The sequence below is a fragment of the Zootoca vivipara genome, chromosome 4 (genome assembly GCF_965207765.1).
Source record: "Zootoca vivipara chromosome 4, rZooViv2.hap1.1, whole genome shotgun sequence".
Lineage (NCBI taxonomy): Eukaryota > Metazoa > Chordata > Lepidosauria > Squamata > Lacertidae > Zootoca > Zootoca vivipara.
In genome coordinates this window covers 30,934,113-30,946,430 of record NC_142587.1, presented here as the reverse complement: position 1 = coordinate 30,946,430, position 12,318 = coordinate 30,934,113, and the positions used below count along the sequence as shown (strand labels likewise).

The 12,318-nt window shown below is 48.1% G+C and overlaps 1 protein-coding gene across 3 annotated transcripts in view; it reads left to right on the top strand.

Annotated features, from left to right (window-relative positions):
- ATP10A (ATPase phospholipid transporting 10A (putative)) overlaps nt 1-12,318 on the top strand; it is a 126,606-nt gene that overhangs the window by 100,434 nt on the left and 13,854 nt on the right. For 2 of the 3 annotated variants that reach the window (XM_088667679.1, XM_088667680.1), the window contains exons 12-17: nt 732-835; nt 1,070-1,196; nt 3,426-3,610; nt 4,796-5,120; nt 9,215-9,291; nt 11,839-11,964. In XM_088667679.1, coding sequence (XP_088523805.1) covers nt 732-835; nt 1,070-1,196; nt 3,426-3,610; nt 4,796-5,120; nt 9,215-9,291; nt 11,839-11,964 — 944 coding nt within the window. The remainder of the gene's footprint in view (nt 1-731; nt 836-1,069; nt 1,197-3,425; nt 3,611-4,795; nt 5,121-9,214; nt 9,292-11,838; nt 11,965-12,318) is intronic. The other variant, XM_088667681.1, reaches the window with a different exon arrangement.

Sequence of the window (12,318 nt, the reverse complement as noted above, 5' to 3'; positions counted from 1 at the left end):
ATGCCGGAGGTACATTGTCTTGCTGGCATCTGAGGCCCATTGTCTATGTATCACCCTAGTTCCATCTCTTTGATTCCCCACCCCACCCCCATAGTGAGCTACATTAGTGCAACCCAGCACAACTCATTTTGTAGAAATAGGACTGCAGCCAATAAAGTAGGACAGACATGTCCTTCTCATTGAATAAATGGTACAGTGGTACCTCTGGTTAAGAACTTAATTTGTTCCGGAGGTCCGTTCTTAGCCTGAAACTGTTCTTAACCTGAGATACCACTTTAGCTAATGGGGCCTCCCACTGCCACCACGCCACCGCTGCACGATTCCTGTTCTCATCCTGAAGCAGAGTTCTTAACCCAAGGTACTATTTCTGGGTTAGCGGAGTCTGTAACCTGAAGCGTTTGTAACCTGAAGTGTTTGTAACCCAAGGTACCACTGTACACCTGTACCTATATCAATGCAAGCAACTGAACAGAAAGTAAACATTAAAAAATAATAATACAAGACTCTTTGGCACATTATGAAATGAGAGAAAAACTATGTGGCATATACAAAATAATCTTCTTTGAGCAGGAAGATTTGGGGTTTCCTGGGGGATCCTACTGTTGCTGTTATATATATATGGCTTTTATTTCCAGCCATGAGGAAGAGAAAAGGATTGTTCATTTTTAGACTACAAAATTACTGGTATTTTAAAAAATTTAAGTGTTTTGCTTTAAAAAAAACATTTCCAGATGACCCTAGAGACAGACATCAAAAGAAAATCCGAAGCAAAACTCAGGATTTCCTTAATCTTTATGCTGCTGATGGGCTGAGAACTTTGTGCATTGCAAAGAAAGTAAGTGCCTGAAACGTCGTAAATTCATTTGGGGGGTGTATCTCACATATATGGGGAGGGGGTTGTTAATTTTTATTTTTTGTTTTGTATAACACAGCATAAGGTATTTTCAACCCTACTGAAACCATGGGCTTTTTCATTCAGTGACTCTGCTAGCCTGTGGCCTTTTATGTTCTTTTGATGTTAATGTTCCTCCTCCTTGCCTCCCTCCCTCCCTCTTCCCTTTCTCAACAGGTCCTGAGCAAGGAAGAGTATTCCTGCTGGTTGAAAAGTCACATTGAAGCAGAATCTTCCATCGACAACCGGGAAGAGCTGCTGTTCCAGTCGGCCGTTCGGATAGAGACTGATTTGCATCTTCTAGGTAACAGCAAGCAGGAAGGAAAGGCATGTGCCGGGCAATTGAGAGGGTGAACTTGAGGAGCAATCTCTCAGTGGTTGCCATTAATCTCTGGAATTACTTGCAGTCAGGTGGTATATCAGCTGACATGGATGCAGCAAATTCTGGAACACCTGGTTGTGCTTTCGATTTTCCTAGTCCACCTTGTCCCACATAATAAAGGGGGAATGCAAGTGGAGCCCTCACAGTCACGGAACAGCTTTTGAGCCAATCAGTGCCTCTGTTAACTGGGTTGACAACCACCTTTCACCTTGTTCCGTAGGACCCATCAACATGCTTTTTTGGGGGGTCAATGAGAGCTTCAGGGGGAGAGAGGAACTGCAAAAATCCCCTCCTCTTTCTTTTTATTTTAATTATATTTTGTTAAGTTTCAACATTTTTAACATATACAGTGGTACCTCGGTTTACGAACACCTCGGTTTACGAACTTTCGGTTTACGAACTATCCTAACCCGGAAGTTAGTAAACCGAGGTGCCGGAGGTCTACTGAGCGTCCGATGCCTTCAGGGAGGCCGGGCCTTCGCTCCGATGCCTCCTGGAGGCCCGCAGCGAAGGCCCGGCCTCCCCGAAGGCATCGGAGCGAAGGCCAAACCTCCCCAAAGGCATCGGAGCGTCGGATACCTTCGGGGAGGCTGGGCTTCGCTCCGATGCCTTTGCGGAGGCCGGGGAGCGTTTCCGCGACTGGGCTGCAGCCGCGAAAGCGGTCCCCGGCCTCCGCAAAGGCATCAGAGCAAAGCCACAGCCTCCGGAAGGCATCGGAGCCGGGACTTCGCTCCGATGCCTTTGCGGAGGCCGGGGACCCCGGCGTCCGCAAAGGCATCAGAGCGAAGTCCCGGCTCCGATAACTTCCGGAGGCTGGGGCTTTGCTCTGATGCCTTTGCGGAGGCCGGGGACCGCTTTCGCGGCTGCAGCCCAGTCGCGGAAACGCTCCCCGGCCTCTGGAAGGCATCGGAGCGGCTTCGCTCCGATGCCTTTGCGGAGGCCGGGGAGCACTTTCGCGACGCTCCCCAGCCTCCGCAAAGGCATCGGAGCGAAGTCCCGGCTCCGATGCCTTCCGGAGGCCGGGGAGCGTTTCCGTGACTGGGCTGTGCAGCCGCGAAAGCAGTCCCCGGCAACCGGAAGCCAGGGACCGCTTTCGCAGCTGCACAGCCCAGTCGCGAAAGTGCTCCCCGGCCTCCGCAAAGGCATCGGAGCGGCTTCGCTCCGATGTCTTTGCGGAGGCCGGGGAGCACTTTCGCGACGCTCCCCAGCCTCCGGAAGGCATCGGAGCCGGGACTTCGCTCCGATGCCTTCCAGAGGCCGGGGAGCGTTTCCGCGACTGGGCTGTGCAGCCGCGAAAGCAGTCCCCGGCTTCAGGTAGCCGGGGACTGCTTTCGCGGCTGCACAGCCCAGTCGCGGAAACGCTCCCCGGCCTCCGCGAAGGCATCGGAGCCGGGACTTCGCTCCGATGCCTTCCGGAGGCTGGGGCTTTGCTCCGATATCTTTGCGGAGGCCGGGGACCGCTTTCGCGGCTGCAGCCCAGTCGCGGAAACGCTCCCCGGCCTCCGCAAAGGCATCGGAGCAAAGCGGTTAATCCGTTCTAGGGGGTGTTTTTCCTCATCTAGAACGGATTAATCAACTTCCCATTACTTTCAATGGGAAAGTTCACCTCGGTTTACGAACACTTCGGTTTATGAACAGACTTCTGGAACCAATTGTGTTCGTAAACCGAGGTTCCACTGTACAATCAAAACACAATTTTTGTCTTTTATTTTTGTCGACTTCCCGCCCCCATTTTCCATGGAGTAGTCGTTTCTCCCCTTCTTCCCTGTCTTCTATTAAATCATAACCATAATATTATAGAATTACTTCTGTTGATCATAGCTGAAATCCTGCTCGCGAGTTCATCATACTATAATATTTCTTCACGTGGTCCGAAAAAGGCATCCATTCTTCCATAAAACACTCATCATTAGATTCTCTTAATTTTTCCAGTTCTGCATAGTCCATTATCTTACTTATCCATTCTTCTTTGGTGAGAACTCATCCCTTCCTCTTTCCTTACCGGAAGAATCCACTGCAGCGCCAGTCCCTACGGTCGTGTAGGGGTGGCACCGCCGCTCCTCCAGCTTCCAAACGCACAAAGTTAAGTGTGTGTGGTTATCTATTTGAAGTCCTGGTTTTATTTTTGCTTCCGTTTGCTTTGTGTCGTAGGTGCGACTGGCATTGAGGACCGTTTACAGGACGGAGTCCCAGAAACCATTGCAAACCTGCGTAAGGCCGGGCTGCAGATCTGGGTTCTAACTGGAGACAAACAGGAAACAGCCGTTAATATTGCTTATGCTTGCAAGCTGTTGGACCACGACGAAGAAATCATCACCTTGAATGCCGATTCGCCGGTATGGTGACACTGCCGTGCAGTACCGGGCCTTGTCAATCTAGCAGGCTCTCAGCCTTTCATAGCATGTCTGCCCTTGCTGGAGGCTTACTAAACATGTATAACCTAGACATTCCTGCATAATATGTGAGCTACCAAGCCAAGCATAGCCTTCCAGCCATGCATGGATGCCACCCCACCCTGGGAAAGGTTGATAAACCTCATTTTTTGCTGCAGTGGTTGTCCTCCATCTGTTAGGCCACATTAAATGTGTGATCGGCTGTGTTCAGCTTACAATTTGTGCAAGCCTGGCCTGGAGGTAAAATGTCCAAAAATTATGAATCATAGATTATAGAGTTGAAAGGGACCCCGACGGTCATCTAGTGTAACCCCCCCCACACACACACACCACATTGCAAGAATCTCAGCTAAAGCATCCAGGACAGATGGCCATTCAACCTCTGCTTAAAAACCTCCCAGCGAAGATGACTGTCAGAGGTTCTTGTGACTACTCTAGAGTAAAGACACTCTGCATGCTTGTCTTTCAGCAGTTTTTATTTAGTGCAGGCTATTTACAGTAAGCTGGGTATGTACAACATGTCTGCTCAGTCCGATGCAGAATCCGGCACTGAACCGCCCCTTGACTTCCTCCAACATAAGAGTCTTGGGACAGCAAACCTCCTTCCCCTCCTTCTCCTGCGTAATTCCGGAACCGGAGGAAAGGGTCTACTCTCCATGTTTTCCTTCTCCCCCCTTTCCCCCTCTCTCTCTTCCTCCCTCCTGTGTAGCAGGGGCTCTCCCGTGCTGCCAGAGCCCTGGCCCTCTCTCCCCACTTCCTGACTGCTTTCCTCAGCGTCCTCACTGCCATTGCTGCTTGGGGAGGAACTGCTTCTGATGAGGAGAGGAGGGTCTCTATACTCTCTTCCCCTTACAATGACCATTGCATATGGAAGCTCTTCTGCAAAGTTCTAATGCTGTTTTCTTTTTTAATCTTCCATTCTCTTCCCCCCTCCTCCCCTCCTTCTGAGTGGCTATCCTTATTCTGGTGGTTTTCATTCATAAGCTGCTTTGGATAACACTGATTTTAAAGCAGTTAGGAATTTCTCAAGTAAAGCAAATCGAGATCATGGACCGAAACCCAGAGCTTGCCTCTTTTTCTTCTCGCTGTAACTCCACACACTCAATTTATTGTTGTCTTTTATTCTAGGAAATGTGTGCCACATTGCTGGAGCAACACTTGAAGCGCATCGAGCCTAAATGTTCAAACGAAGCGGCTGAGAAACCTACCGGGAACTCGCAAGTGAAGTTCACCCCTCTCTTTGTGCCGCCTTCACCGTTGGCGCGTCCCAACTTGGGCTTGGTGGTTGACGGAAGGACTTTGGCTTATGCCCTCGACAAAGGCCTGCAGGACAAATTCCTTTCGCTAGCCAGGAGGTGCCGCTCTGTGCTGTGCTGCCGCTCGACCCCAATTCAGAAGGGGATGGTTGTGAAACTGGTCAGAGACAAACTTAAAACAATGACTTTGGCAATAGGCAAGTACCTTGGCTTTCAGTCTGATTAGCAGACAAGCGCGAAGGCGGCACATTTTCTTTCTTTCAGCCAGAGCTATCGCTCTTTCATTTAAGGTGGAGGTGGGGGGACATTTTCTTGCGCGAAAAGTTCCTTCCCTTCCTTGCATTTCCCCTCTTATGGGCAAACCTCCAGGTGCCACATGGCATTGGCGGAGCCAGAAGCAAAAGCCAGTGGAGAAATGAATGTAATTGTTTACAGTAGAAATCACTTCTTTGTTCAGAGCAATGCATATGCTGCCGCAAGCTTTTAGGACACTTGCAAAGGACAAGAAGATATGAAGGAGATGGCAGACAGATTAAAACAGAGAAGACAGCTTTTGTGGGGGAATGATATTTGCCGATTTGGGGGTTGGCGGGGGGGGTCATACAAAATTGAAATCGATTGCATGAATTTTAGACCTTCCTGAGCCATTTTGGACTTGCTGGTCTCAGGCACCCTCCCCACTTGAGGTAGTAGTGCATTTTCCTTTGCTAAGTTCAGAACATGGCAAGAAGCTGGCCCTGTTGTCTTGGGGAATCCTGCTGCCCACACTGCTTGGCAGGACCCTGGGCGCCTGACCCAAAGTGCTGCCCTTACCATCTCACTGCTTCCTGTGCAGGGAAGGATGAAGGAGGAGGGTGGGTGCTTAGCTCCTATCTTGCAGAAGGCAGAGCAGGATGGGGGCCACGCGGGTCTAACAACCCTTCCCCTCCCTTAACTCCCACCCCAAACTGTGTTCCATTAGACATTTTTGAAAGTGCTTATTCAAGACACTCTCTCCCTCTCCCAATCCTCATTTCACACCAGGGTGCTGTTGGCATGTCTCTGTAATTAATCAGTGAGAAACCACAAAAAAGTATGATTTCCTTGGGAACATTTGGTGCTCTCTCATCAAGCTCAGCCTGCCTTTCAGCCTCTGGAACTAAGGAAAACGCTTTTGTTTTTCCACTACTTCACCATCATGTATTACCAGTACTCGCCGAGTGCATTATATCGCTATTCTTGGCGAGATCCTGCAGGTTCTGGAAGAAGGCATTTCCTCTCCAGTTTTGTGGGAACGGTAATTCCTTTCCAAGGGTGAAAACTGCAAGGTACTTCTTGTGCATAGATGAGGTGTCCCGAGAGCGTTTTCTGCCTAAGGCAAAGGACAAGATGGCACTCTCCTTCCCATTCCACATAATAATAATTATCATTATAATTTATTATTTATACCCCGCCCATCTGGCTGAGTTTCCCCAGCCATTCTGGGCGGCTTCCAACAGAACAGAGCATTAAAATGCAATAATCTATTAAACATTAAAAGCTTCCCTAAACAGGGCTGCCTTCAGATGTCTTCTAAAAGTCTGGTAGTTGTTTTTCTCTTTGACATCTGGTGGGAGGGCGTTCCACAGGGCGGGTGCCACTACCGAGAAGGCCCTCTGCCTGGTTCCCTGTAACCTCACATCTCGCAGTGAGGGAACCACCAGAAGGCCCTTGGTGCTGGACCTCAGTGTCCGGGCAGAATGGACAGAACGATGGGGGTAGAAATACAGGGCAACAATTCAAGTGTTATAGAGCAGGAGCTGGGGGGCCTGTGGCCCTCTGGGTGTCATTGGACTCCATCTCTCATCAGCCCCAGGGCTGCCTTTAGATGTCTTCTAAAGTTGGTGGGAGGGCGTTCCACAGGGTGGGTGCCACTACCGAGAAGGCCCTCTGCCTGGTTCCCTGTAACTTGGCTTCTCGCAGTGAGGGAACCGCCAGAAGGCCCTCAGCACTGGACCTCAGTGTCCGGGCAGAATGATGGGGGTAGAGAGGCTCCTTCAGGTATACTGGACCGAGGCCGTTTAGGGCTTTAAATGTCAGCACTAACCCTTTGAATTGTGCTCGGAAACGTCCTGGGAGCCAATGTAGGTCTTTCAAGACCGGTGTTATGTGGTCTCGGCGGCTGCTCCCAGTCACCAGCCTAGCTGCCGCATTCTGGATTAGTTGTAGTTCCCAGGTCAGCTTCAAAGGTAGCCCCACATAGAGCGCATTGCAGTAGTCCAAGCAAGAGATAACTAGAGCATGCACCACTCTGAAGAGACAATCCGCGGGCAGACTGGCAGATAAACCTTACTTCGAAGCTGGCAACCGGGCAGTGCTGACCACCACACTTCAGAACAGCGGCCTAGCTTGGGGGAGAGGCGGCTCAGGATACAGGGCACTCCTCCATCTTCCCAACACCTAGAATCCGTCCCTCCAGTGTCTGTTGCCTGAGGCTCACTCTGCCTAATGGCCTGAGTGGGTTTGTGTTACAGAACATGGCGGTGTTTTCCAGCTTCGTATATCCTACTGGCATCTGTTTGCGACACTGTGACTGAAGCGGGGAGGGCGCCAAGGCTTTCTTTCCGACCAGCCATCCTTCCGATCCCCATAGCATATGTTCAAGGGCCAGCGTTCTCTGGCAACACCCACTAGCATAAATTGCACTTTGGCTTCATGAGCAGAGACCTGAAAATTACGCAGACTAATGCAGTGAGAAACCTGGGTTGTGAGAGAAGGAGCACTATCCTCGTAAATCTAATTGCTTTAGCTTTAAGAGAAGAAACAGACAATGGAGATTGTTCTTTGCATGCATTTCCCTTCAGCGCTTCTGCCCCCGAAAAAGTACCCTTTTAGGTATATGATTATTGCGGGCAGATAGAGGAGCAAAGGTCTGAAGCATGTTTTGCATTGTTTTTGAGAAAGATAATGCTATAAGGTCAGTAGCAGTGCTTCAGAACAATGAGACAAAGGACAAGTCCATCTGCTTTGACAGTCTTATTAAAAGATAAAGCTCAATAGAGCCTGCGGTTGCCTATTATTTCTGGCATTCCTCTGTCTCCACAATTAGAATCGTCTTTGCTGACCTGCGATTAATTAACGTATGTATTTATTGCTAGCATTCCCCCCCACACACACACACACTCTCTCTCTCTCCCCACCTAAAAGGCTCTCACAGCTGTTTGGGAATAAAAGCATGTAGCCTGGGAGCAACAACAGGCAGTAAAAGAAGGCAGCCCCTTTTTTTGGCTTACAATCTAAAAGACATGACACTAAAGGAAAAGGGAATCCGTAAGGAAGAGGAAAACAAGAAAACCCAATTGGAGGGGAAACAGTTCAAGGAGAAGAGAAGCCAAAGGAATCAGTTTCTCAGCAGGGCCAGTGGAGTGATCCTGCTTTCCATCTCTCCCTTTACACCAAAGATTTGAATAAACTCACCAATAACTGAGAGATGGCGCATTTTGGGTGACACCAATTTTCCCCCATTTAACCACAGGGTGGAACTGAATATATGATTCTAGCTATAATAATAAACTATACCCCACCCACCCCCAAAAAGCCACTGCTCTTCAGCAGCTTGATCCTATTCGTTTCTATGAAGATGCACCAGATTATAAGAGCCAAACATTGTGCTCTCACAGAACTAACTCAAGGGGACTAGAAACCTGTTCTATCTCTAAAATAAAATATCAGCATTCTAGGTGCAGTTCTGCGTCCGTTACTGCATGGTGCAGATCAGTTTGCAGAACACACACCTTCCTGATACTGCTTCCCATGTGTACTTCCAACTAGACAGGTACTTTGCAGGTACGGGCGGCCAAGTGAAAAAAGGACAAGGTTCCTACACATTTTAAGAGGGGTGTAAAAGAGGGGATTTCACCATGTGCAGTTTTTCATGCACCGCTATTAAAACGTAGGACTTCAGTCTTCTTTTACCCTCCAGCCCAGCAGAAAGCCGTACTGTTATTTCCAAGAACTGGGCTCCCTTTCTCATTTGTCCGGCATATTTGCTAAGGAGAACAAGGGTGCTGCTCTGCTTTATACTACTTCATTTGATGGTTATGCATGTAGTTAGTGAAGTCCAGTCTGCACAAGCAATTTAGATTGGGCTTTGGAATTAATTCCACAGCAACGTAGCCATTTCACTGCTAAATATGGCCCTGTTCCTTTTTTTTCCTTTTCCCTTGATTTTCCATTGCTTCTTTTGCCACTAGTCATGTCTGCTTCAATTAAAAACAAAACGATATCTCTTTCTCCCTCCCTCCCTTCCGCCCCCAACCCCAATTGTTACCAGGTGACGGAGCAAACGACGTCAGTATGATCCAAGTAGCTGATGTTGGTGTGGGGATCTCAGGGCCAGAAGGCATGCAGGTACCGTATGCGGACCAAGAAGCCACCCCGGGAAAGAGTCGGGTCCATATGTTTTCCATATGTCCACTTGCATCTAGTTCCCCCGTTGTGCTGCAGCAAGATGCCGTGTGACAGCCGCTGCAGATTTCCGAGGTCTCGTGAGCTGCCTGCCCCAAGGTGGGCCAGCTGGGCTTTGCAAAAGTTACTTTAGCAGAGCTTACATTTGCGCAGCTTCACCTTTCGGCTAAGTTTCCTCTATAAAACTGTAAAACATCTAAAATACTTCTTAAATCGTTCTCTTAATTTTTTCCCCCCTCAATTGCCATGTACCTTGAATGTTCTGTTTTTCCTTGATTACTGCCTTTTGCTCTTGACGTCTGTTCCTGTCTCCTAGAGTCATCATTCAGTACAGTTGTCTAATTTTGTACAACTAAGAGCACAACGGTACTTTTGGGGATTGGTAGCACTGCTTTATCACGCCTGAGCTCTTAAGTAGAGAGGCGCTTCAGACTCTTGCAGGTGCGCACACACACACACGCACCCGCAAAAGCAAACAGGGGCCACACAATGTAAGAAGATGTCTGGCAGACAGAATGTGAAGCTTTTCCCCACGGTTTTATTTCTACCATGGAAAGGGCTTGCCCTGTTTCATTTCTGCCTGCCGCAGCAACTGTTAAAGGCAGAAGAGACCCGCTCTCCTCCATTCCTAACCCTGAGCCATGCAAAGAATTCAGTGAGTAAATAGCAGCAGCAAAATTTAGGAAACGATGTGTTAATATATTCTGAAATGAGAAATATTGAAAATGGTCATCTGTGACCATATAAGGTATAACAAAATGAAGTGAGGAGACGCTGGAAATAAACACACACCCCAAGCCTTCATAAGTAACAACAAAAATTCTCTGAGCATGTGCAGTTTTCTGCCTTAAAAACATACTTTATCCACCATGAGGGTTTTTTTTGCTCATTATCTGCTCTGCCTTGGCCCAGCCAGTGACTCCCACCCTAATCTAACTCAGTTAGCTGTTGTGAAGTTCTAAAAGGAATATTAAAATGGCTGCCAAAAAAAAGAACTTAGTCTTTATATATCGTAGGCATCAGGTTTCATTTCCTTTAACCACTGAGATGCAATTTTGTTCTGTAAAGGGCCATGTTTTCTCATCCATGAACCTAAAACTAAGAGCTTGTTTATACCTTTTCTTGGAGGCTTTACCTCACAGGAGAGGCCTCGGATGCCATAAATGCAGAGAAATCTTGAGAAAAGAGCAGCTAAATATTTATTTTATCACCAAGTATCGTCTTGGCTTCCATAAGTGTTGGTTTTATGAATGGGAATTATTAAATAGTGGTTTGTGCCACATGCCGTTGTTCCTATGAAATGTGGAAGGAAATTGAGTCTGTCAGTGCGCTCAAATAGCTTTCTCCTCTCCTCTCTCTCCCTGATCAGAAATAGACCTTAAAAGGGGGAGGGGGAGGGAAATGCAGCCGGGCAATTTTGTGGAAATACTAAAGTAAACACGTTTGCATTTTCATTCCATTTTGTAGAAGGATTGAAGAACAGAGAAATGGGAATACTAAAGGACAGTCTTCTAATATTTATAAACAGCAAGCTAAATGCATTGTTCATGGCCAGCCATTCTTGGCCACCTCTTCAATTTGTCAGGCAGATTCCTGGTGCGTTGCTTGGGGTGGGCTGGCTGGTGCCAATAGGTGCCGAGGGTCAGAGAAGGACCATTGCTCCAATGTGAACGCCAGCCTTGGGAAACTGATCAGTCATCTTCCTCATCTCCCCCTCCAGTAGGGGTGGGAGATGATCAGAGTCTGTGAGTGGAATCTGGAAGCATCTTGGAGTGCAGTTAACTCCCCCTGGGGATCTGGTGTGGGGCAGTGAACATAAGAACTGAGCAGCTGTCTGCTGAGTCTGGCCAATGGCCCCTCTAGTCCAACACCTGTTCTCCCACTAGCAAGCCAGATGCCTATGGTTAGCCCAAAAGCCGGAGCTGAGCAGAACAGTGCCCTCTGAAGCACGCTGTCCTGACAGTGGAGGCGGAACATGGACATTGTGCCTAGTATTCATTGGTAGCCTTGTCCTCATGAATTTAACGAAACCTCTTATTGGTGGACACCACTGCCACTCGTGAGGGGTGGATTCCATAGTATAACTATGTGCACTGGGGTCCAACTCCACTTACGTTTACATAAACACATGTATCCTTACTTCCTGTGAGCCCAGAAATCCCAATGAAAGAGGAAGCGCTGCAGAATATATCAAAGCAATGAATGTTCCAGCGACATCCACTGTAGCAGTTCTCGGTGGAGTCAGTTGCATAAGAACAAGTCTTTGAGTGATAAGATATTGAAAGATTGACAAATCAGCCTTGGAGCACTTTAGTAAGCTGATCAGAGGGCATTTCCTCCCTTTTGTGAATATCTGTGTTCCCAGCATTATTTCAGGGACATCTGTGGATTTCTGCTTGTTTCCACCTAAAATTGTTTTTTTTATATAAAAATAATAATTGTTCAAGTAACATCTGCAGAAGGATAATGTCCACTCTTCTTGCCTTGAAGGCTGTGATGGCAAGTGACTTCGCAATCCCAAAATTCCGGCACTTGGAAAAACTCTTGCTTGTCCATGGCCACTGGTGTTACTCACGGCTCGCCAACATGGTGCTGTATTTCTTCTACAAAAATGCAGTAAGTGTGTGTTAGCTTTGTAGCCAGAACATGTTTCCGGATTGTACTTAGGAGTGCCTTTTCACCTACGCCATCTGCTGAGAAGATGGTGACGCTTTTGATTTTTGCTTCGACCTGTTAATCGTGACTCGTGCTTGCAGAACCTTGCATGCACAACATACAGAAACATGTTTTGGAGGCAGAATATGGAGCAGAACACAGAATGGGGAGGGTGCAAAGCACAACATCCTGCCAAAATAGGGGAGGACAGGAGGATGTTACTCTGGTGCTCCAGAATCTATGTTGACTTCACATAGCGGAGATGGGGAACCTTTGGCCCTCCAGATATTGTTGCACTCCAAGTCCCACCAGCCA